Source organism: Lactuca saligna, chromosome 5 (genome assembly GCF_052625555.1).
Source record: "Lactuca saligna cultivar CGN05327 chromosome 5, ASM5262555v1, whole genome shotgun sequence".
In the NCBI taxonomy this organism is placed as follows: domain Eukaryota; kingdom Viridiplantae; phylum Streptophyta; class Magnoliopsida; order Asterales; family Asteraceae; genus Lactuca; species Lactuca saligna.
The window spans coordinates 191,135,592-191,159,213 of NC_136421.1; the positions used below are offsets into that span (position 1 = coordinate 191,135,592).

The following is a 23,622-nucleotide window of genomic DNA, read 5'->3' on the forward strand; positions in this document are numbered from 1 at the left end:
ATCCTCATACATACATCTTGCATCGGGGTACTCGCGGCCCTCCGGCTCAAGGCATCGACCACCACATTGGCCTTGCATGGGTGATATAAGATCTCATAATCGTAGTAGTCTTTCACTACATCTAACCACCGGAATGACCCATTCTGGAATATGTGGTTATTTTGTGGAAAAAAAAAGATTATATTAAAAAAAAACTCCAAAAAAATGTTTAGATTACTAGATTTCCCTATTTTAAAAGTACATTTTAAGTTTTATTACATTTACATTGAGATAATAAAAAAAATGGATCAACTTTTACCACATGAGGTCATGAACAAAAAGAAATACAATTGATATTATACATACAGAACTACATATGTATATATGACGCCGACGGCCAGCAACTATGAGTTTTTCTGTGTAAAGACTTTTACTCGGTGCGGACACACAAATACGACAGACCCCTCTCCGACTCTCTCTCTCTCTCTCTCTCTCTCTCTCTCTCTCTCAACGATTCAGGTAAGTCCATTTCTTCCTTTTGATCCATCTCAGTCCTTGAGCTTTAACAATGGAGCTCATCGTTGATTTTTGTTTGTTCTGTAATTCTGTGGATTTAGTAAAGAGTGTTAGAATCATGAAGCTAGTCACTGGATTTTCAGTTTACTCTTTGACTTTGAATTGAAATTTGAACTCTAACTCTGTTTCTTCAAGCTGATACCAGCAAATCCTTTTATACGCTCCTTATTTTCTCCGTTTGTATCATGATACTGTGTTGGCAACTTTTTTTCCATTTTTTATCTTGTGTATGACCTAGGTTTGAGATTTTACTTGAAATGGAATTCTTTTAAATATGCAATTTCGATGTATAAGTAGAACTTTATTTTTTTCGAATTAATATCCATGTTTCTTACATCCGTATAGAAACTATGTATGTTTGATTTCGATTTCGATCTCGATCATTTATAATCTCCACTTGAGTGAGCATCTAGATGTTAAAATTCAAGGAAACAATAGGTTTTACCGATGAGTATCACCAGGGTTGTTCTGTTCCTACTTTAATCGAACTGCGACATAATGCAGATTGATTTAGATGTCGGGTGGGGGATCTCAAACGAGTTTGAGAAAAGCTCTTGGAGCCATTAAGGACAGCACCACTGTCAATTTGGCTAAAGTCAATAGTGATTATAAGGTAATGGTACGTTTTGAATGTTTTTTTTGTATGATTCTTACTTTAATATCCCTTTTTTTGTTTCACTTCTGTAGGAATTGGATGTAAATATTGTTAAAGCCACTAATCATGTTGAGCACCCTGCAAAAGAGAAACACATGCGAGGTGTGTTAACTTTGTTTCTATAAAACTCTCTCTTTATGGTCTATTAACAGAAAGGAGACCTGATATTTCCCTAATCCTGGATCCATTATCACAGCTATATTTGCATCCATCTCTGCTACAAGACCTAGAGCTGATGTTGCATATTGCATCCATGCTCTTGCAAGAAGATTGTCAAAGACACACAATTGGGCAGTATGTATCCCTATCATTGAATCTCTTTAGTTTAACTAACATGTCTCATAGAAAGCTTCATCTTTATTTCAGGTTGCTTTGAAAACTCTAATTATCATTCACCGAGCCTTAAGGGAGGTAGACCCCACATTTCAAGAAGAGCTTCTTAACTATGGAAGAAGGACTAGTAACCATTTGCTCAACTTATCTCACTTCAAAGATGATTCTAGTCCAAATGGTACCTTACCTTAACTAAACCGTGTACATAATAGAACTGATCAATTAATGTTTAATGGAATTTATGTTGACTTTTTGACCAGCATGGGATTATTCTGCCTGGGTTCGGACTTATGCTTTATTTTTGGAGGAGAGACTGGAGTGTTTCCGTGTCTTAAAGTATGATGTTGAAACAGAACGTCTTGTAAGATAATAATTTATCAACTTATCATTTCATTAAACACCAATTTTTATAAAAGTTGCTTACAAATTTTTATAAAAGACAACTTTTGCTTACAAATTTTGATCCAGAGAACAAGAGATTTAGATACTCCAGAGTTGCTTCAACAATTACCAGCTTTACAACAACTTCTATACCGTGTGTTAGGTTGTCAGGTATCATCTATACTTGTCTTTTTTTTTTTTTTTTTTTTTGGAGTAAATGAATTGAAATTATATTTTCCTATTTATTGCATTTAACCCTTGTGAAAATCATTTTTCTTCTATGTAGCCACAAGGAGCAGCAGTTGATAACTTTGTGATTCGTTTGGCACTTTCTATGGTTAGTAACATAACATCCATCAGGCTGCATTTATTACCTCAATTATGAGAAGGGTATTCATGTCTTTTGTACCAAAAACAGTACAACCTGATGTGTTATGTCATGACTCATGACCATATTTTATTTTACCTGATCAGGTGGCTTCTGAAAGTGTCAAAGTATACAAGGCAATTAATGAAGGTTCACTTAATTTGGTTGATAAAGTAAGGTGTTAATTTTTGATATAAAGTTTCAAACTTCATTTTCTGAATAATTAATCTTGAAAATTGTGGAGTTTATGTGAACAGTTTTTTGAGATGCAAAGACATGATGCTCTTAAAGCTTTGGATATATATAGAAGGGTTGGGCAGCAGGTATATTTAGGGCTAAATCCAAGAAACAATAAAAACAATTTCCAAGTTTTTTTGTAAATTCCTGAAATACCCTTCCTTGTTTAAAGGCAGAGAGATTGTCTGAGTTTTATGAGATATGTAAAAGTCTTGACATGGGACGTGGTGAGACGTTTATTAAGATTGAACAGGTATGATTTACCTTCTTGTATGATTAGTTTTAGATTTTTGTATTTTTAATTCCCTTTTTTTTTCAATTTTTATTCATATGATTGTGAAGCCACCATCATCATTCACACAAGCCATGGAAGAATTTGTAAAAGAAGCTCCTCGTGCTTCATCAGTTGACAGAAAACCGAAAGGAATTCTCGCCATTGAACACAAAAAAGAGGCGGAGGTGGAGGTGGAGGTTCCGGCCAAACTGCCGCCAGCAGCACCACTACCGGAGCCTGAGCCTGAACCAAAGCCAGTTAAAGTGGAAGCTCATGTTGCTGAAGGAACACCGGATTTTCTTGTAATTTCATTAATAATTGTTATTAAAGTGGAGTATATTTTTCATTGTAGATGATTTTTTATTTTTTATTTTTATTTTGTAGGGTCTGAATGATACTCTTCAAGAAGTCTCTGGATTAGACCAGAAGAATGCTATGGCTTTAGCTATTGTTCCAACGTGTAAGTAATTTGATACTAGACCGAATAAACCATCTGAACGAGACCAAATGACCATTTTACCCTCTTACATTCCAAAAAAAAAAAAAAAAAAAAAAAAATTCCAAATATTCATTACTAATCATACAGTATTGCAGCTGATGAACAAGGGTGTGGTGCCCCAACTTCATTTAATGGAAGTGCAGGATGGGAATTAGCCCTTGTAACTAATGAAACCACTACATCTTCAATCAAACTGGTATGAATATATATATATATATATATATATATATATATATATATATATATATATATATATATATATATATATATATATATATAATTAAATTACACTGTTTTGATAAAATTAGGGTGGAGGGCTGGATAAACTTACACTTGACAGCCTGTACGATGATGCAATGAGAAGAAGCAACCCAGCAAGTTACAACCCGTGGGGCCCACCAGAGACTGGGCCGGACCTGTTTTATGGTTCGACCATGATGGCTGCACCACACAATGTACAGATGGCAGCCATGGCTCAGCAGCAACAACAAATGATGATGCCACAACACGGTTCGAACCCGTTTGGGAACCCGTATCCCTACAACCCGGTTCGACCCTATGATCAATATAATGGGCTTATTTAGAATTAATTATTGTTTTTACTGAAAAAAAAAACGAGTTGGGAGTGCAGGTGATTGATATATATGTCTTGGTATACACAGACTATACAGCTGTAAGCACAGTAGGTAGAATCAAATAGATATCTTTTAAAAATTTTAAAATGTATCTGATTTACATTTCAACTGGAAAGATTTGTTTTTCTTTTGTAGATTCTTGTATACAATGTATAACGATTGGGTGGTGTATTGTGGGACATGTATCGGACTACAACTATGTGACAGTTTAGTGGAAAGATTTGTTTTTCTTTTGTAGATTCTTGTATACAATGTATAACGATTGGGTGGTGTATTGTGGGACATGTATCGGACTACAACTATGTGACAGTTTAGTTGTTTTTAATAGGGATAATGATTTAAAAGGGTAACTTATTTTTTGATTTGTACATATTTGATTAAGTTGTTTGATTTTTTTTTTTTTTTTTTTTTTTTTTTAACAATTCAAACAAGTTCAATGGAAAAATGTAGAAAAAAAAAACTAATGGACTAAACGTGTAAAAATCAAAAAATAAGTCGCTTTTTAATATGCTAATATCTACCTTATTTTAATTTTTCTTTTTATAAATTTTAATAAAAATAAAATAAACAAAAAAACATTGATTACCATCATTTAAACTGGACACCGACTACCAGTTTTATCTTCTAAAATCACGACCACTAATAAACTGCCAATCAAAATCACCACCATTAATAAACTGCCAAACCTTTATGTCAAGAAATAAATGAATGCTACATTTTAAACAACATTGATAACTAGTTGATTAATTTAATCGATTTTTTTTAATGGTTAATTTAATCGATCTCTTGAAGAAAAAAAACACGAAAGGTGTATATTTTATTTTTCTTTTATATTTTTTATCCGGTTACAATGTCCTTGCTGTTAAATTTGATAAAACATTATTGCTTCTTTCACTCTCTCTACTTTAGGTCAAGTATTTTAAAAAATACATAGTTTTCGATGATATGTAAATAGGGGCGTCAATTTATGACACGGCACGACAAAAATACACGACACGAAACAAAATTGGGACGAAATCAAAATTCGAATTCGTTTTCGTGTCGTGTTCGTGTCAAGTATAAAAAACACGATGTTGTGTTCGTGTTTACAAATCCACACGAAATTGACATGATTGAACATGTGTTTGTCGTGTTTTTCATGTTTGTCGTTTTTATCGTGTTATATTTGATTAAATATGAATTAAATAAAATAAGAGTTATGTAATATTATCTTTGTCGTGTCGTATCGTGTTGTCGTTTTTTAATTGGTTCGTTTTCGTGTTAGTGAAAAAAAACACGACATCGTATCGTGTCGTGTTCGTGTTACAAAAAATATTGTCGTGTCGTGTCAGACAAAAACACGACACGACGGCCCGATTTAACAAGCATATATGTAAATGGGAACTGAAGGTTGCCGACATCTAATACATCAAAATCGTACATCAATTTGAAAACATCATATTCTTATGGGAAGTAATTCCTTCATTTTGATTTATCAACATCAAATATATATTTTATTTATTTGTAAAGGCATTATATCTTGTATAGATTAATCAATTTTTTTTATAGCTAATAACAACTTAGAAACATATATTAAAGTTTAGAAAACAAGAATGCAAAACAAAATAACCAAAATAACTTTTTGATTAATTGAAAAATCACTTAAAACCAATGTTTTTACAATCTGTTCTCATAACCATAAACTCATTATGAACATGCATATACATCATAACAACCCAACTTGTATTAGCTTAGGACGCTTATGACTAAGTTGTCATAAACTAAACTTTTAATAAATTAGATTGTTTGGTCTCCAAGTCCTCATCGACTTAGGATTCCAATAATCATCCCCGAATCTCTAAGTCCTAAAGAATTCTTCAAACTCGATCAACATCCTATTATCTTTTTTCACCACCCCAACCTCTTTAATCAAGCTTGTTTCAAGAGCACTTTTCCACCAAACAACAAGACAAGGTCACGGCCACCTTTACCGTCTTCCGTCACCTGCAAAACGAACCAAATCAAAGTCACCTGCTTTGACGTCTTCCCATCCGTTTATTTTGCGCCTACAGTTAGTCTCTCTCTACCTTAGAACAAGTCCGGTCAAGAAAAAACGGGGTTGCTTGCGATTAAAACAAAATCACACCTCCTTCAACGGTACCCGATTCATGTTGCATTTGCCTCGCAATGAAATGCTACACTTTTCTTGAAACCGACTCTCAAACTGGCACGTCTTCACCTCGCTCTGATACCGATTTAAGTTTAGAAAACAAAAATGCAAAACAAAATAACCAAAATAACTCTTTGATTAATTGGAAATTCACTCAAAACCAATGTTTTTACAATCTTTTCTCATAATGATAGCATAACAAACCAACTTATATTAGACTAGGAAACTTATGACCAACTTGTCATAAACTAAATTTTACATAAATTAGATTGTTTGGTCTCTAAATCCTCATCGACTTACGATTCCAACATATATTTTATATGGATGAATCAAGTTATCCACATAAGATATAATGTATTTCTAGCTAATAACAAATCATTAAAATATATATTTTATATAGATAAATCAGATTATGTAAGATTGTTGCGGCCAACATAAATAAATTCTTTAATTACAAAATTACCATAATAACCATTTTTGTAAACTTTTTACCACAAAATAAATAACGACCAAATAACCATTATTGTCGTAGCCAACCATTTGCAAAAATCTATATTGCCTTCGAAAAAAGTTTTTTTCCTTCTTTTTTGAATTTCACTTTTTTTCCTTCTTTTTTGAATTTCACTTTTGTGATTGAGAGAACATAAATGAAATGATGATTGTTATGAAATTCGTGTGAGAAAGCTATGAAGTTTTTTTCTTCATAATTTTCACCGAATAGCTTACTTTGAAGCTAAAAAAGTATGATCTTCCAACTTCCAACATCCAAATTGAGAGTTTAGTAAGTCTATAGAAATTCATTGTTACAAAAAACATAATGAAAAAAAAACAACTCAAACGGAATTCATATTCGAAATTTATGAAGGATCAAAATTGAGTTGTTTTTTATATTTTTCACGGACTGGCCTACTTTGGAGCTAAAAATTATGATTTTTCTGGCATTCAAATTTGGAGTGTAATATATTAGTGGAAAGCTCCTGTTATGAAGAACACATTTATAAAAACAAATCAACTTAAATGTAGTTCATATTATAGAGTTATTAGGTTTGAAATTTGCAAAAATAAATAAATAAAACGCAAACAACTACAAAAATCTACATATTTGCATGTAGTCCACTTGCGAAAATTATGGTTATTTTTGTATTTTTCATTTTGATGAAAAAATTGCTATTATGGTCATTTTCTTAAATAAAAAATAACCTTTAATTTTTATAGAATTACAAATCCAAAAGAAATCATATTATATAGATATTAAAGGATGTTGTTATATGTACTCTCTCACTCACATAAATTGTCAAATTATGTGGGATATGTAGACATTATTCTACTTACAAGGGGTACAAAAAAACATTTTAGGGGGTACATATAGAATTCCTCATATTAAATTGCAATGGCATGGAAGCGGTTCTATCGACGTATCAAAGAATTCTAGAAGACTTGATAAAGCCTTCCACAATACCCTTTGGGGACAGTGAAGATCATCAGAGATCAATAAGAATCCAAAGAATGCTAGAAGACTTGATGAAGCCTTCCACAATACCAAGAAAAGCATAGCAACTAAAGCAAAAAGCACAAGACATAATAGAAGCTGAAGAACAAGATCTAAAATAAGTGCCATTAAAGCTTGAGGATCTTGATGTTAAAGTACTCATAGGATCTTCAATACCAAAGGAAATCGAGCATGACCTAATAAAGTTCCTAAAATATAGAAAAAAGACTTTCGAATGGAAACACGAAGATATGACAGGTATAGATAAAAAAAATTATAATTCACAAACTCAATATAAATACTTCTTTCAGGCCTATAAATCAAAAAAGAATTAAGTTTGCACCCAAGAGAAACCAAATCATCCAAGAGGAAGTTGATAAACTTCTTAAGACATGAATTATTAAAGAGGTAAAGTTTCCAATATGGTTAGCCAAGGTAGTGGTGGTACAAAAGAAGAACAAAAATGGAGAGTGAGTGTGGACTACATAGATCTTAATAAGGATTTCCCTAAGGATCCTTTCCCCTTGCCACACATTGACTCTATGATAGATGCCAAAGTAGGCCATGATTTACTAACATTCATGGATGCCTCAACTAGATTCCAACAAATACAAATGGAACCATTTGATCAAGAAGATACTGCCTTCATAACCCCCACATGTATATATTGTTATATTGTTATGCCCTTCATTCTAAAAAATACAGGTGCAACGTATCAAAGATTGGTAAATCAAATGTTCAAAGACAAACTGGGGGACACCATGGATGTTTACATTGATGACATGATGGTCAGAGCTGAAGATCGTCTTGGGGATCTTGAAGAAGCCTTCGATATATTAGATGAATACAACATGAAGTTGAACCTATCCAAATGTCACTTGGGAATGAAAGCAGAAAAATTCCTTGGTTACATGGTTACCAAGAAGGGAATAGAAGCGAGTCTTGTCTAAGGATCTTCGAATAGGGAACCACTCCTCCTATATCTTTTAGTATCTTCGAATGATGTAAGTATTGTTCTGGCCAAGGATCTTGACAGTGAACAACATCTTATCTACTATGTAAGTAAAAGTCTCTTGCATCTTGAGACCATGTATTCTCACCTTGAAAAACTAATACTCGTACTAAACAACTTCCATAACATTAAGACATTATTTCGAAACACATCCTATACATGTAAGAACTAATTATCCTCTGAAGAATGTTATGAAAAAACTAGAAATTTCAGGAAGGATGGCAAAATGGTCTGTGAAGCTAAGAACATATGACATCAAGTATGAACCAAGATCGGCGATAAAATCACAAGCATTAGCAGACTTTGTGGCTGACTTTAGTGATTATCTACAGCCAGAAGTAGAACTAGAGACTCAACAACTTCTAGAAGTAGAAGATCAAGGAAAATGGACTCTTTTCACAGATAGAGCATCAAACCAAAGGGGAACTAACCTAAGGATCATGCTAAAATCGTCACAGAGGGACATCCTATTTGCTCCTTAAAAAAGAAGAACTATTTGTTTGGTTCCTTCAAAAAGAAAATTTTATTGAGATAATCACCAAAATCGATAGAAGATAGACATGATAAAGCTTTCAATTACATTTACCTATCTGTTCGGACAAGCCCTAAACTTTTACTCTGGATGGTCCTCCGTTCTAGATGTCCAAATTCGAGAAGGGCATCCACATCCACAATGATTTACATCATCAAATATCTTCTTTTGTAGATCTTGAGTTAAACATCAACGATTGGGAGGAAGAAAAAGAAATAGTCATTACAAGAGATCGAACCCAAACGTCGTTCATTTTTCTCTTTTTCAACCCTTAAATCGATATATAAAAAGCAATTCTAATATGTTTATTCTATGTAATTAAATATTAGTCATGTAATTTGCAATTAATTGTATACTTAATAAATATGGTTGTTAATGAGAATTGAACAAAAATGTAAGTCCGTTGGTCTTACAATTTATTTTCTCGATATTTAATTCCACGTCATGAGCTATGTCATTTGTCGACTTTCATTAGCCGGTTAATCTTAATAAGAATTAAACAAAACTATAAATCAGTTTGGGCTTTTTTTTTTGACAATAGATTAAGTTTATTAAGTTTTTTTTGAAGTGACAACAGATAACTATAAAAAGCTTTACATTATTCGATATACTTTCGTATGTAAGATCGATCCCGTAAAGATACTAACTTACTACTTTATTTAATAGTTGCAAGCCTTTTCTGGAGACATTACATAATACAAAGCTGACGGCGCGCAGATAAAGCATCCATCATCGTCTTTGTCGTCATCCCCAAACTCACACCTCCTCCTTTAATGGCGTCCGCGTCCCTCTCATCTTTCTCCTAAATCCCAAAAAACCTAACCACAAAACTATGTCCTCGTCGTGGTTTTCTCTCTCTCTTCCCAACCCCTTCAACTCCGACGAAGAAAAATCTCCTCCGCAGTCCCCCACCGCCACCGCCAAACCAGGCTTTTCCATCATCACACAAACCATCGGCCGTCAACTTCACAACGTTGCTTCCTTTCTTGCTCCACCGCCACAACAATCTTCTTCTTCAACCCCGCCACTGCAGTCTGATGATTCCGGCGAGGCTTCACCGTCGTCTACTTCCTCTTACACAGGCATAAAGAACGATCTTGCTGAAATTGGTGGTAGCTTTAAAACAGGACTCTCTCTGCTATCATCCAATAAAGCAGTGAGTGAAATTTCTAAATTCGCTTCCAATTTACTCCAGTTTGATCAAGCGGATGATCTTGAAGAAATTGATCCAGTTGGGGTTACTGATGATGTTATCAATTTCGTTCAAGAAATCTCTCTTCGCCCTGAATGTTGGATCGATTTCCCTTTATCTCTACAACACCAAGGTGTGATTTCTTCCCCCTTTTTTGGCAATTTCATGATAGGGTATGATCGTTATGAATTGGTTTATTGAAACCTAACAAGATAATTGGGTATCCAAAATGTATGGAGTTCTTTTTTGGGTGTGCCTCCTTTTTCTTTTAAGTACTAATTAATGAATGTCGAAACTTGTTGGATTATATTTGTATGTTTGTATTGTGAGCCTAAGTTAAATTAAGAAAGCAAAATGTTTGCTTTAAGATGTCAAAAAATAAAAGATTAAAGATTAGACTAATCTTATGGGATTCATCATTCATGTTAATACTATGGAAAATCAAATGTAATTCCAGCAAAATAAACGTGACATGACAAGACATAATTTGTACAACTACAACTCATATTTAAACAATTAGATCAAAACTTTATGTTAGTTTTGTCACAACATTTTAGAAGTAAACAGAAATCATTATAATTTTATAAAATTTCAATTACTTGGTTATGCCATCATTTCTTTTTTCATGGATTTTAAATCTTTCACCTTTTCTTATTACACAGATTTTGATCTATCCGACATTCAGAAAGAACACACATCTGTCGTACAACAATTAGTACCAAGTTTGACCACTTTGAGGCATAAAATTCACAATCACATGAGTGAACAACACTTTTGGATGATTTATTTCATTCTGTTGCTTCCAAGATTGAAAGAGGATGATTATATGCTTCTATCAACCCCAGATGTAAGATCATATAACTTCATATTAATTATTACAACAATGACACAAAAACATAAATCAAATGTTGTTTGCCATATAGATTGTGAAAATACGCGAGGTGCTTCTGCTGAAACTGAGAAACAAGAATAATACATCCATGGAGTTACCAGAGGATACCAAAGGAAATACAAGTTTATCTGAAAAGGGTAGTGAGGTGAATAGCACTGAAGAAGCCAACAAGACTACTAAGAGTGAACACCATGAGGATGATGTTTCTTTCAGTGATGTAGAGGATGAAGATAATGATCTTTCTGGTAGATTATGTGGTATTAGACAAAGAGAAAGTAGCAGGGTTTCTTCAGCTAGTGAAACAAGTGATTGGGTTCGTCTTAATGAAAGAAAAACAAATCAGTCAAGGCATTATTCAGAAAGTGAAGAGTCAAGTGATTGGCAAGCTGTAGGGGATGTTGATCTTTTATCCTAGTATTAAATCTTACCTAATTGTTTCTTTCCATTTTGGGGAATTACATGTTTTTCTAAAGGGGTGTCTACATTGTAAATGTTGATCGGTTTTTATGGAATCTGATAATTAAATTCCGTAGGTTAATTCATGTATTTGTTTGTAAATAAAACGTTGTTGTTGCTAACAAGGTCACATGTTTTACTCAAGAGTGTGCGTGTGTGAACGTTTATAACATGTAGCAGAATTGTTTGTGTCTTATAATCTCAAACCGAATGGAAGGAAAATGGAAAATCTTGATATATAATTTATGTTGGGTTTTGGATTTTATCAACTACTGTACCATATTTTAACCACAAGGAATTTAAAGTAACAATGTGCACTCCTTTTGATGTTCTATTGGTTCGTGGGCATATCGTGATTAACCATTATTTGGGCACTCGTTATCTAGTGCGTTATTGTGCAAACATACATAATAAGATTAAAATTGCAAAACAAATAGTTGTACTTATTACATTGTTACGTGATTATTTGGGACATGTATGTTGATATTTCGCTTCTTACATTATTGATGATTGTAGCTTAATTTTTTTCGTCAAATGTAAGGAGCCAAATATTAACATACATATATCGGATAATCATGTAATAGTGTAAAAGGTTGTTGTAAATTTTTTTTATTGTTGTGTGTGTTTGTGCATTATTGCATTAGATAGTGGGTGGTAATGTAGTGTTTCACATGTAGTGAGTAATCAGGATTCTTTTCATCATCGTGCTTTTTCATGTTGTATAAAGAAGGATCATTTAGCCTTAAGTTGAGGTGAACTACTGTGAATTCAAGTGATCAATTTACTTATCTCTCCATTAATTTTATCCAATTGAGATTTCGAGAGTATCATCAAAAACTTCAACTTGATAATACAATCACAAAGTATTATACATGTTTATTTTAACAAACTTAATTTGTGGAGCAAAATGTTTTTCTTTACTGTCTAATTGACATAATATCAAATAAAAGTTGGCAAGAAAAATATCTAAACATAAAAAGCTTTAAATAATAGAGTATCTTGTTGTATTCCTAAATTTGATAGTTGTTTTTTGTCAATCGATATTTGTTGATCATTAGGCTGAAAGGAGAAGGGTTCTATCTATAAATTCGTGAAACATGAGCTCTTTTGCCCGTAACCCCGCAAATTGGAGATGCTAGAGAGCAGACAACTCACTTTTTATTTTTCTATCTTCCGATGTTGAATGTTGTTAAAATAGTGGTTGTGTATCTAGTACCTTTTTTATGTGTGATGTACTAAAAAAAACTTCAATAATAGCTTAGAAAAAACTCTCTATAATGTTCAAAATCCATATATATCATTGCATGGATCAATGATATTTATTTATATAAAGTGGAAAGTTATACGGTGGGAAATTATTACTTTATTATTTTGTGGAAAACATCACGTGATTGTCAAATTGAGTTATATGTCCTATACATACACACAAGTCATGATATTTCGTTCTCTACATCATAAAAGCTCAATTATATAAATATGTAGCTAAATAATTTTCTGAACAAGGCCATTTTATGATTCAGACTAGCTAGTTATTTCATGTTCTATTCTGTTTAGATAAAAACCAAATTTAGTTAGAATCTTTTTTTTTTTTTTTTAACTTAAGAAAATTTCACGTCTTTATTTTTTTTAAGACATGGATGATGTGGTTGGTTGGTATTGTGGGTAAAAATAACTATGTTGTTAAAAACAATCAAACACAGTTAGTTGCTATTTAACGCCATTTTTTGAAGAAAAAACCAAGAAAAGATTTAACATGTGTTTCCAGGTATTCAAAAAGATGAACATAGACTACAACATGAAACCCATGCAAAACACCTTCTACCTATTTCATTAAAAAAAAAAAAAAAAAAAAAAAAAACCAACAACTTATGTACAAACTTCCTACCAACCCTGTTATTACAGATCCTTCTTCATTTCAATGCTGTGGAGGTCTTCTGTTAAACAACAGATTACCATTCGACAAACCCGGCCTATGCCACATACCTTGATTAGAATTGAACCTGACTGGTGGCGGCAGCGGCAGTGGTGGCGGTGGTGGAAGTGGAGCTGCCATGAAAGTCGGCGGTGGAGAAGTAATGGAAGGTCGAAACGGTTGATAAGAGAATGACGGACGGGTGTCAAGCCGTGGCGGTGGCGGTGGCAGGATAGGAACGGGTGGCGGCGGTCGTGGAGGGCATAATGGCAAATTCTGGAAGTTGGATGGCGGCATGGGTGGTGGGCACCATTCAGGCATGTCATCATCGTTATCATCAAAAAGTTTAGTCTTTTTCGCCAACTGCTCTACAGAATTATCCATGTTTTGACAGTTGACCACCACCGCCAATCTGGCACCAAAGTCAAACTCAGGAAGATCATCCACGTCATCCTGAAACGCCCTTTTCTGAACCACCAAATTACAAGTATCAGGAGTAGTAGAATTATGGTCAACATCAGTAGCAGTTTCAGTGTTGGAAGTCAGAGGAGGTTCTCCATGTAAAGTAGGTGGGGAATTTGGAGGTTGGATTGAAGGATTTGAATCAGGGGTATTTTTGGTATTTAGAGGACGGTTTTTACGCCATACAACACAACCAATCATGGAATCATGTTGCTTGTCATCAAGAACCGACATGCCTTTGAAGAAACCGTATTTGGCTAAAATTGTGATGATGGGGTCGCTGCGTGGGCATATGTAAAGATCTATTCCTGATAAAAGTTGTGCAAATCCAACCCTTGAACTTTTCTTGTATCCTTTCGCTACCTAAAAAAACATAATAATAAGTGATTGAATATGGTTATTTTGAGAGAAATTTGTGGTCTGTATATATGAAAGTGAAACTTACCTCTTTCATGCCTGTTAGCCCAGTGTTGGAAGATCCTTCCTTCCAGCATACCGAGATAACCTACAGATCATTATATCAAAACTTTAAGAGAGAAGTAATACTAATACATTATGGAATATTGTTTCACTCACATATATGTGGTGTTGTAATGATCATAAGTGTAGGAAAAGATGACATGTTACCATTAATCCACGGTTGCGTGAGCGAGGAAGATCTTTAACATATTTCTCAAAAGCCTCTAATCTTACTTTTCCTTTCACTTGTATGGATTCAGGCCAATTATTACAAACCAATTTCTCACCACTACATAATACAAACAAACAATCACAGGATCAAGATCAAACCCTAACACTTAAGAATATCCTCACAAACTTGATATGCAATCATTTGATGTTAGATTCAAGAAAAAAGTTAAATTTGAAGTAATATTTGTAGTTTGCACATGATAGGTTAAAGGTGAAACATGAAAAGACCTTCTAAAGAAGGCAGCTGCGGATAAAGTGACAGAAGAACTTAGTTGAAGAGATCCCTCCCACAGCTTCTTTGAATCATTTTTCTTGCCATACCCAACTACTTTCTCTTCATCATCATTATTTATGCTTAGTGTTTCGTTTTGCTCTGATATCCCTACTACACTTGTAGCATTATTATTATTATTATTATTATTATTATTATTATTAAGTCCTCCAACTTTTGAATAAGAATCACTCTGTTGCAAGATCTCAACAAGTCTCAAATATTCAGGAGTTCCCATCTCAAGAGGCGTTTTCAAGGGTCCATAATTGGTAGATAGAAACTTTATCAGTTCTTGCATATTAGAAGTAGAACCAACTATAGATTTTTCTGCATTTGTTCTAGAAGCTTCCATGGGGGGCAAAGATTTATGAGCTTCACTTTGGCTAAAACCATTATCTACTACTGGTCGAGTTTCTGATACATTGTGATTCTGGTGATGCTTGAAGCTCACTGCTTCTATTCTAGAAGATGGTTGATTATCAGAAAATCCTTCAAGAGATTGAAGCATCATATTCATATTGCCCACATGAGTACCATGTTTCTCTTCCCAATTATCTTTCAACATAACCCTAAGATAATTGATTTCTAATTTCACCCACAAACTGAAATAAAGAATGAAACTTGATCAATTCAAGAAATATAAATAGACGTAGAAAACAAGGTTTTATGTGCAACGTGGCTTAAAGCAGGATGAATATTTTATTGTATACATATCATATAAGATAACCAGTTCCCCTCAAACTAGGTGATTACATATTAGGTGAATTTTGATTTTCAATGAATTTATGTCTTAGGCTCTGTTTCTCCTTTTTTTCTGAATGTTTTCTATGCATAAGCGGTTGGAAAAATATTTGAGAATATGATCCCTGACTTTCTTTCTCTATTAACTCAATAGTGCATTTAGTTAGGCAGAAGTGTCCAGCTTTTCATATGTGATATATCATTTAAAAAGGTCCACATTTTTTAATCATGTTTTATTAATTTTATTAAATAGTAACCAAAATTTCACAATTGTTCCATTTAGGTAACTCAAACTCTTTTAACTTACATTTTGCAACGTTTTTCATATGGGAATTACTCAATTGGATGGAAATTCACAGTAAAGGTCCACAAATGACCAATAGGTCAGTTGATTCGTGTAGATGCCAAAATGCACATTTAGTCTTTATTTTCAAAAATTAACTCGATCCGTCCGTGGTTTGTTTAAAACCTACAAGCTTCGGTTTTATTGCGAATTTAGTTCGTTCCAGATCTGAAATGACCACCACCACCCCTTATTCATCAGTCCATTTTTAATTTATTTTCCAATTCTTTTTGATTTATTTATTGTTATTAATTATATTTAGAAAAAAAAATGTTCATCCCCTTATTCATTAGTCTCTTGTTATGAACATCCAACCTCACCCTCACAAAAAAAAATCACAAACACCACGATTGCTTTTCAACCGCCGGCGGACCACCATCGTCGGAGAACTGCCCGCCATCACAGCCTCTCTCTCCTCCTCATTTTCCGATCGGATACCCCTTCTTCTCGAATCACCATCTTGTAATCTCCTCCACAAGCCAGGGTTTCGAATCGCCACCTAAGGTTTCACCAACACCATCAGCTAGGGTTTCGAGATTAATAATCTCCTTGTTCACATATGCATCATCACTTGTACAGCGCCATCGGAGATGGAGACGAATGACGAAGAGTCTTGTCGTCACCTAGGGTTTCAGATTCATATACAAGGAAATGTGTGGCTTTAGATCGAGAACTTTGGGGGTTTCATGTCGGTTTTCACTTTGGGGGTTTACGATCGAGCATCACCATCATCATCACCACCACCGGTAATCTCTTCTTTTGTCATGTATGGTCACCAAAGTTGGAATTTGACTGGTCATTTCAGGAGGTTGTACACTGTTTTTGCGAGAGATTGGTTTTGAGTCAAGTTAAGAGGTGGAGAATCGGAGGTGATGAGATAAGTTTGGAAACAAAATGAAGCGGAGGTGGAAAAGTTGACGGTGATTTGCCCGAGGATTTTGATCAGAGATGTGAGGCTTTCTATTGATTATTAAGGGGAAAGGACACTCGGAAATGGAATGGGGAAGGTGGGTAGCTAGATATATTTTCCTTTTACTTTTTTTTTTTTATAATTTAAAAATGATAAAAAAAATTAAAAAAATAAAAAAAATAAACGGTCCGAATTAATTTTTAAAAATATGAACTACACATATGTTTTAGCACATTCACGAGAAATGAATTGTGTAAACCCCTTAATAAATGGTTCATCATTTGCAAAACAACATTAAAACAAAGAGAAATTAAATATCTTCCCATATCTTTCTATTATTTTTAGATGATGACAAATATAATACAAAATTTATTAATTTATTAAATGTGACACTATTTGATTGATTGAAATCCAAATCCGTTGCCACATCTTCTGTCCATGTCACCACTCCAACAGGTAACAAGTCAAACTTGGTTACTATTGAAAGACATTTCCACTCCAATAATTTGAACCTTTTTCATAAGATGAGTTTTCCTTAGACCTTACTGCTTGAGCTTGAATCCACAGACACAAACTGATTGATTAAACTTTTAAAATTAGTACATTTTTAGTATTTTGGGTTTTTTCCTTGATCGAAGTTGACTAGGAGATGTAAAGTCCTTTTCAGCTAAATGACTTATTTTAGGTTCCTCTATCCTTGAAAAATTACACCCCCTAACATTCTCCCTTCTGTTATTTTTCATTGGTAATTTAAAATCTTTTAAGAGTAAATTGCAAAATTTGTATCCCAAAATGTCATTTTAATCCATTTTTTTCATTCACAATGATCAGTCTAAAATTGAAATTTTAATATAGATTTGGTCCTTCGAGTTGACTGGCATCTTAAAAAATAGAAATCAAACTGCACTTTTTGGGATATGATAGGTACCAAATCTACAAGAAATTTTTAATTTTGGAACTGACCATGCAAATGTAAAAAAAAAAAAAAAAAAAAAAAAAAAAAAAAAAAAAAAAGAAGACTCAAACTGAACTTTTTATAATAACATGGGGACAAATTTTGAAATTTACTCGTTTTTTAAAAACAAAGAATCATACCAAACAGCTAATTGAGGTGATAATTACTCATTTTCCTTCCATTGTATTCTTTGGCTTTTGCTTTATGACAAGTTGTTAATGAAATTTTCATATTTTATGCAATGGATCCGTTTGTTTCACTAAGCATATTGATGAGATTGACTCAATTTTCATTTTTATGAAATGGTTAGCAATAAATCTGGTGATCTGATTCAAAACCATGTACATCATATGGTTAGAATTTAGTTGGCATCTATTTCCATGTAATTGTTGCTCTTCTTTATGAACCCATATTAAATGCAGTACATGTAGATCAGAAATCAGATCAACCCAACGTTGAGCTATGAACTTGGAGTGATTAACCATGTTAAAAATGTTTATTTGCCACATCAGTATCAATCTACTAGAATTTTTTTTTTTTCACTTATGTGCTTGTGACAGATTGCTTTTCTTCCTTCTTTCCCATCTTGCAAATGCTTTCTGTTGATTGTGTGATGTCACATTTCATTATTTTATTCATTTTAATTGTGCAAATGACTTGCTTTCTATGAATCAGATGCTTAAAACTTATGCCAATTGGATGCAAACTGTAGATACACCTACATAATATCGATAAACATCTAGGGCATCTATCACCTACCACTACCTATGCAGATGTATAGTCATAAATAAGGACTTTTTAAATGTCAAAATTTAATTGTTGGAATTTTTGTAAATAAGATGGTTTATGCTGAATATACTTCCAAGTCCAAGTTTGTAGCAGCTTATTGTAGCAATGTACTTTGCCACACTTACTAGCTTCTATGTCCGGAAATGCTGATGTGGCATGTTATTATTGGGTCTGATGCCCCATGATTGTCATGTTGGCAATACCATTTAGTTTTAAATTTTAATTGATTGTTATAATTATATCTTTTTTAATCTTTTTACTTTCTTATGCAGACCAACTCCGCCCACAACACCATTTTTCCAGCCTGAAATCCAAAACTCGCAAAAACAAAAATAACAAGGGTATATTTGGAAAACTTGTGTAGAAAGACCCATTAGCTTATCTCAGTTACCTTGTTTTAAGCTAGCTTATAAGTTACTTTAGTGGTCCCACCAAACACTACACTGCAATAAGCTCAAAATTAAGCCAGCTTATTCTTTATATGTTTCAAGATACATATTACCTATATTTGTAAAAATTATTATGGGTAAAAGAGGGCAAAGTACATTGCTATTTGCTGTAATTTGTCCTATGTGAGAAGGTAGAGTGAGTGATGGAAGCATAAACCTAGAGAAAAGAAATATATTTCTACAAAGTTTTATAAACGTTTCTATTTAGTTTATCACCTTATTTTTTGGGCTTATGAATAAAATAGTGTTTGAGTTAGCTTATAAGCTTAAGCTTATGAGCTTATTTTATCTAAAATAAGCCAAACATCATAAGCCATATGAAAAGTGAAAACTTTTTTTCCATACGATTGGCTTATTGTATATATTTACCTACCTATTTACCCTCAACCTTAAATAATTCTTCTTTCCCAACATTAAATAATTCTCATTTTTAGCTATTTTACAAAAATAAGCTAATAATCCACACACTATTTTGAAAAGAGCTTATTAGCTAATAAGTCATAAGCTAATCCAAACACTTTTTTTTTATCTTATAAGCTAATATCACACAAACACCCCCTAAATACTTAGAAAATAGATGTTAATAAGAGAAGCCAATTTTTCTAAATAATTTCACTTTTGAAAAGAATTAATTGAAAGGCATACCAATTTTTCCAGAGCTTCTGTCAGTCATCAGGTTGAATTAGTTCTTCTGTTATAATCCCTCTCTTGATTTGTTGTTACAAAAGGTTAAGATTTTGAAAGTTTGCTTCTCTGTTTTTTTCCTCACAAAATGTCACTAGTGGTAAGATATTTACTCTAGTTTTATGACAATGAGGTGTGTATAGCTTAACTCCACCATAAAGAACCTACAGATATATATATATATAGAGAGAGAAAAAAGTAATCAATAAAAAATTAATTACACAAAATAATAAATCAACATTGTCATTCAGTGATTCATGATTCTAAGGTCGATGTAAGAAGATGTTAATGATCAAAAACTTCTAAAATGATATTATGATCAAATAGATTGTTAAGAATCATGTGTTTGAATTTATGAAAATTTGGTCACATTTATGATTATGTGGAATTGGTGTTGGATGTAGTGTTGTTGATGATGGAAATGTTATTATCTATACATTACTATGTATGAAAGAAAGAGAAATTAAGAATCACCATCATTATGTGAAGTTTATGTGAAAATGATGTTGTTTCGATGGAATTAGATATATACATAACACTGGTATGGATTTTTATGGTAATAGCAATTAGTCAAGTAAATGAACATATTGTTGAAAGCCTATAGATTGAACATGTTTATATATGTTGTAACATTAAAGCATCAAGTAATGTTCATGTTATGCCAAAAAGGCTAATGTGAAGGACAAACATGCACAAGGTTTCTATGATAATATAAATGGCATGTAACTTAAAGATTGAGTATAAATGACATATGTATGTAAACACATGTTATGCAGTATGCAAGTTTTTTAGCATATGTAATAGAACATGTATGTGTATACAGGATATGCCTACATATTATATACATGTATGTGTCACATGATATGCCTACATATCTATGTAAAGCAAGGTCAGATAGGATGTTATGTTAAGTATGAAATAGGTCATTATGATGACTAGATATGTTGGGATATACAATCTGGCATAATATGTATGTATGAGTATGACTATACATAAGATGTCATGTAAAGGATTAAGATGTAAATGTAAGTTAGAAACTTGGTTTTAAAAAGCATGATGCATTTTTAACCATATGCCTAACCTTTTATGAAAGACTTGAAACACATACACAAAGTGTACTAAGTCTTTATCGTATTTTTCTAAAATGCATAGACACATATACATACATAATAAATGTTTCTTGAGCCTTCCAGCCTCAAGTCAAACCAAGCAAAAAAAAGAACACCAAAATTTTACTCCATTTCTGATTCTTCAACCAGGTATAAGCCTCTTTATCCATCAGACTTTCATTAGAATCTTAAATTCGCTATAATTAGGGCTTTAATCTAGGAGTCAATTTCCACAGTTCAAACCTCAAACCTCACTGACGACACTCTCTAACATCCAAACTAACAAAATTTCATTGAATTTAAACGAAAAAAAATAACATAAGCATTCTACCAATCAATAAACAGGTGCACACAACGATACATACAAATGTGCATCAATTAACACAAGTATAAAAAAAAATGCGAAGGGGTAAGAACCTAGAAGAGCATACAAAACATCCACAAACCCTAACTGATCGCTAAACAGTTCAAGTGTTTGCGACGTGTCAAAATACACTGCGAGAGTGATCATAAGTCCTACATATTGACCAATTATGCAGTGATTTGATGCTTAATAAAGATTACTAACCTTAAACTTGTGCCTCAAAACCCTTCGTGTTCGCAATTCCTATCGATCGGTTTTTGATATCTGCCAAGGTGCTCCAGAAAACCCCTAATTTAATAAGTATTTATGAGGTTCCAGTAGCGTATTGGGCCAAATTATTGAAGTGGCCTACAACAGGTCCATGTTGCAGATTTGCGGGCTGTGGCCATATTTCGATACTATGAAAAATAAAAATAAAAAATAAAAAAATTAAAAGCAAAATGATTTAAAATTACTTTTGTAATATTTGTAGTATATATATAGAGAGAGAAAAAAAAAATTAAGTTTAAATGTTTCTAACAATTATTGTGTTTCTGAATACACCAATCTAAATTTAGCAAATAATTAAATAATTTATTAATTAAATAAAGGTATAATAGTAATGTTAGCTAATTTTAATTATAGTGAATATTCAAAACATTTAATATCCCTTTAAACTAGGAAACCAGTTTTAAAACCCTACAAAATATTGATCTCTCATCACATTCATCATCATCGACCATATAATCCCTCTCATCATCTTGTCATCGGTTCTCATCGTCGTCCACCTTCTTCAACTAGTCGTCTTCTTTATTTTTTTACATAGAATCTGTTACACTCCCTTAAGCCATCGACCAAACCCAATCCTATAACTGATGTTAATTTTCATCCATGCCTTCATCAATTTAAGCGGACATCAGTTGCAACAAAGCACTTCATCGCAGTTATGCAAGCAATGTCTCTATCTTGTTTTTTAGTTTCTCGACTACAGGTAAGAGAGGAAGTAGGTATGTCAATTTCCAATAATTGAAGTACGGGCAAGTGGGTGAAGTCGATAACAAATCCAGTTTCAAAAAATCAAAATTGAAAGATGGAAAGGGTTAAGATGGAAAGTTAAGCACTTCACCACAACTACTCAATTCTTCCATTATTCGATGTCTCCTTCTATGATTCAGTAATCCATTTTGGGTTCAATTTTTTTTAGAGTGAATAATTAGCAGATTTGTATTTCAATCTTGTTTTCTCTATTTTTTCTTATTGTTTTTACTTTATTACCAGTTACCAAAATCTCATTGTCTTTGCATTGTCTATTTCTTCATTGGACATTTATCGGCCCTAATTTATTCATTTGTTCTTGATATTTGATTGTTCTAAATTTGTCTTTGACAAAAAAGGGTTAAGCTGGCATTCTGTCAGAATTTGCATGAAAACGGTTAAGTAAGGGATTTTTTCATATCAGAATGCAAACACATGTTCATTCTATGAGAATATAAATATTACATAAAACATGTTTTGCTAATAATTCTAACATGATACATTTATATATGCTTTAGAATGTTTATCATACATATAATAAACTAGTAGTTGCGTTAAATTACAAAGTGTTCTTGAAGCAATAACTTGGTAATTTGATTGTTCTAAATTTGTCTTTGCATTGTCTATTTCTTCATTGGACCTTTATCAGCCTTAATTTCTTCATTTGTTCTTGATATTTGATTGTTCTAAATTTGTCTTTGATGAAAAGGGTTAAGCTGGCATTTTGTTAGAATTTGCATGAAAAGGGTTAAGTTGGGGATTTTTTTCATATCAGAATGCAAACACTTATTCATTCTATGAGAATACAAATATTACATAAAACATGTGTTGCTAGTAATTCTGACAGAATACATTTATACATGCTTCAGAATGTTTGTACACATAGAAGAAAAGACTATGATTTAAGTGCATTATGTAATGTATTCTTGCCATAATTTATTTATATAAATGCATTATGTTAGAATGTCTTTGAGAATGTTTGTTAATAACAAGTATACTTGTTTAACTGGTAATACTAACGAGTAATATATCTTATTCTTTCAAAATTGCATGGAGAAGGAATTCAATATTGATCATATAAGAGGAATATTTGGAATCCAGTTCAACAACAAGTATATATGCGAAGAATTACATTCTTACGATAATATATTACATTTTCGTAAGAATAGTTTGAATCAAGTGGATTATATGGACTATTGAAGAACAAACGTGTTGTATTCTTTCATAACGTATAAAGCGTTTCTTAAGAATAATATTTTTTCAGAATTGAT

General features: G+C 32.7%; 3 protein-coding genes across 5 annotated transcripts; 2 read left to right on the plus strand and 1 right to left on the minus strand.

Annotated features, from left to right (window-relative positions):
• Positions 1-368: 368 nt before the first annotated feature.
• LOC144998152 (putative clathrin assembly protein At5g35200) lies at positions 369-4,173 on the plus strand. Of its 2 annotated transcripts, XR_013660156.1 has the most exons (16): positions 369-498; positions 1,060-1,168; positions 1,243-1,312; positions 1,407-1,504; positions 1,577-1,721; positions 1,804-1,904; positions 2,012-2,095; positions 2,211-2,261; positions 2,399-2,464; positions 2,549-2,614; positions 2,701-2,781; positions 2,871-3,104; positions 3,187-3,262; positions 3,397-3,497; positions 3,610-3,974; positions 4,072-4,173. XR_013660156.1 is itself a non-coding variant. In XM_078957977.1 (15 exons), exons 2-15 carry the CDS (start codon positions 1,070-1,072, stop codon positions 3,883-3,885), a joined length of 1,548 nt encoding a protein of 515 aa, XP_078814103.1. In that variant the 5' UTR covers positions 369-498; positions 1,060-1,069; the 3' UTR covers positions 3,886-4,173. The 2 variants fall into 2 exon arrangements, 1 of the variants encoding a protein (XP_078814103.1); XM_078957977.1 differs by having other exon boundaries at positions 3,610-4,173.
• Positions 4,174-9,824: 5,651 nt separating this feature from the next.
• LOC144998393 (uncharacterized) lies at positions 9,825-11,744 on the plus strand. Its single transcript, XM_078958167.1, has 3 exons — positions 9,825-10,443; positions 10,973-11,157; positions 11,234-11,744. Exons 1-3 carry the CDS (start codon positions 9,951-9,953, stop codon positions 11,615-11,617), a joined length of 1,062 nt encoding a protein of 353 aa, XP_078814293.1. The 5' UTR covers positions 9,825-9,950; the 3' UTR covers positions 11,618-11,744.
• A 1,618-nt stretch (positions 11,745-13,362) lies between these two features.
• Positions 13,363-21,627, minus strand: LOC144998154 (uncharacterized). Of its 2 annotated transcripts, XM_078957978.1 has the most exons (6): positions 21,542-21,608; positions 19,826-20,028; positions 14,951-15,595; positions 14,660-14,780; positions 14,478-14,537; positions 13,363-14,395 (listed from the first exon to the last, which is right to left on the minus strand). In XM_078957978.1, exons 3-6 carry the CDS (start codon positions 15,556-15,558, stop codon positions 13,574-13,576), a joined length of 1,611 nt encoding a protein of 536 aa, XP_078814104.1. In that variant the 5' UTR covers positions 15,559-15,595; positions 19,826-20,028; positions 21,542-21,608; the 3' UTR covers positions 13,363-13,573. The 2 variants fall into 2 exon arrangements, with proteins under 2 accessions (XP_078814104.1, XP_078814105.1); XM_078957979.1 differs by lacking the exon at positions 19,826-20,028 and having other exon boundaries at positions 21,542-21,627.
• Between the last annotated feature and the right edge of the window lie 1,995 nt (positions 21,628-23,622).

Excerpts from the sequence above, each read along its gene's own strand:
- LOC144998152 (XM_078957977.1), top strand. The coding sequence starts at position 1,070 with ATGTCGGGTGGGGGATCTCAAACGAGTTTGAGAAAAGCTCTTGGAGCC. Across the intron at positions 2,096-2,210 it reads ACCGTGTGTTAGGTTGTCAG|CCACAAGGAGCAGCAGTTGA; the intron begins GTATCATCTATA and ends TCTTCTATGTAG. Across the intron at positions 3,263-3,396 it reads TTTAGCTATTGTTCCAACGT|CTGATGAACAAGGGTGTGGT; the intron begins GTAAGTAATTTG and ends ACAGTATTGCAG.
- LOC144998393 (XM_078958167.1), top strand. The coding sequence starts at position 9,951 with ATGTCCTCGTCGTGGTTTTCTCTCTCTCTTCCCAACCCCTTCAACTCC. Across the intron at positions 10,444-10,972 it reads TTTATCTCTACAACACCAAG|ATTTTGATCTATCCGACATT; the intron begins GTGTGATTTCTT and ends CTTATTACACAG. Across the intron at positions 11,158-11,233 it reads TGCTTCTATCAACCCCAGAT|ATTGTGAAAATACGCGAGGT; the intron begins GTAAGATCATAT and ends TTTGCCATATAG.
- LOC144998154 (XM_078957979.1), bottom strand. The coding sequence starts at position 15,558 with ATGTTGAAAGATAATTGGGAAGAGAAACATGGTACTCATGTGGGCAAT. Across the intron at positions 14,781-14,950 it reads GCAGCTGCCTTCTTTAGAAG|TGGTGAGAAATTGGTTTGTA; the intron begins GTCTTTTCATGT and ends TGTATTATGTAG. Across the intron at positions 14,396-14,477 it reads GGCTAACAGGCATGAAAGAG|GTAGCGAAAGGATACAAGAA; the intron begins GTAAGTTTCACT and ends ATGTTTTTTTAG.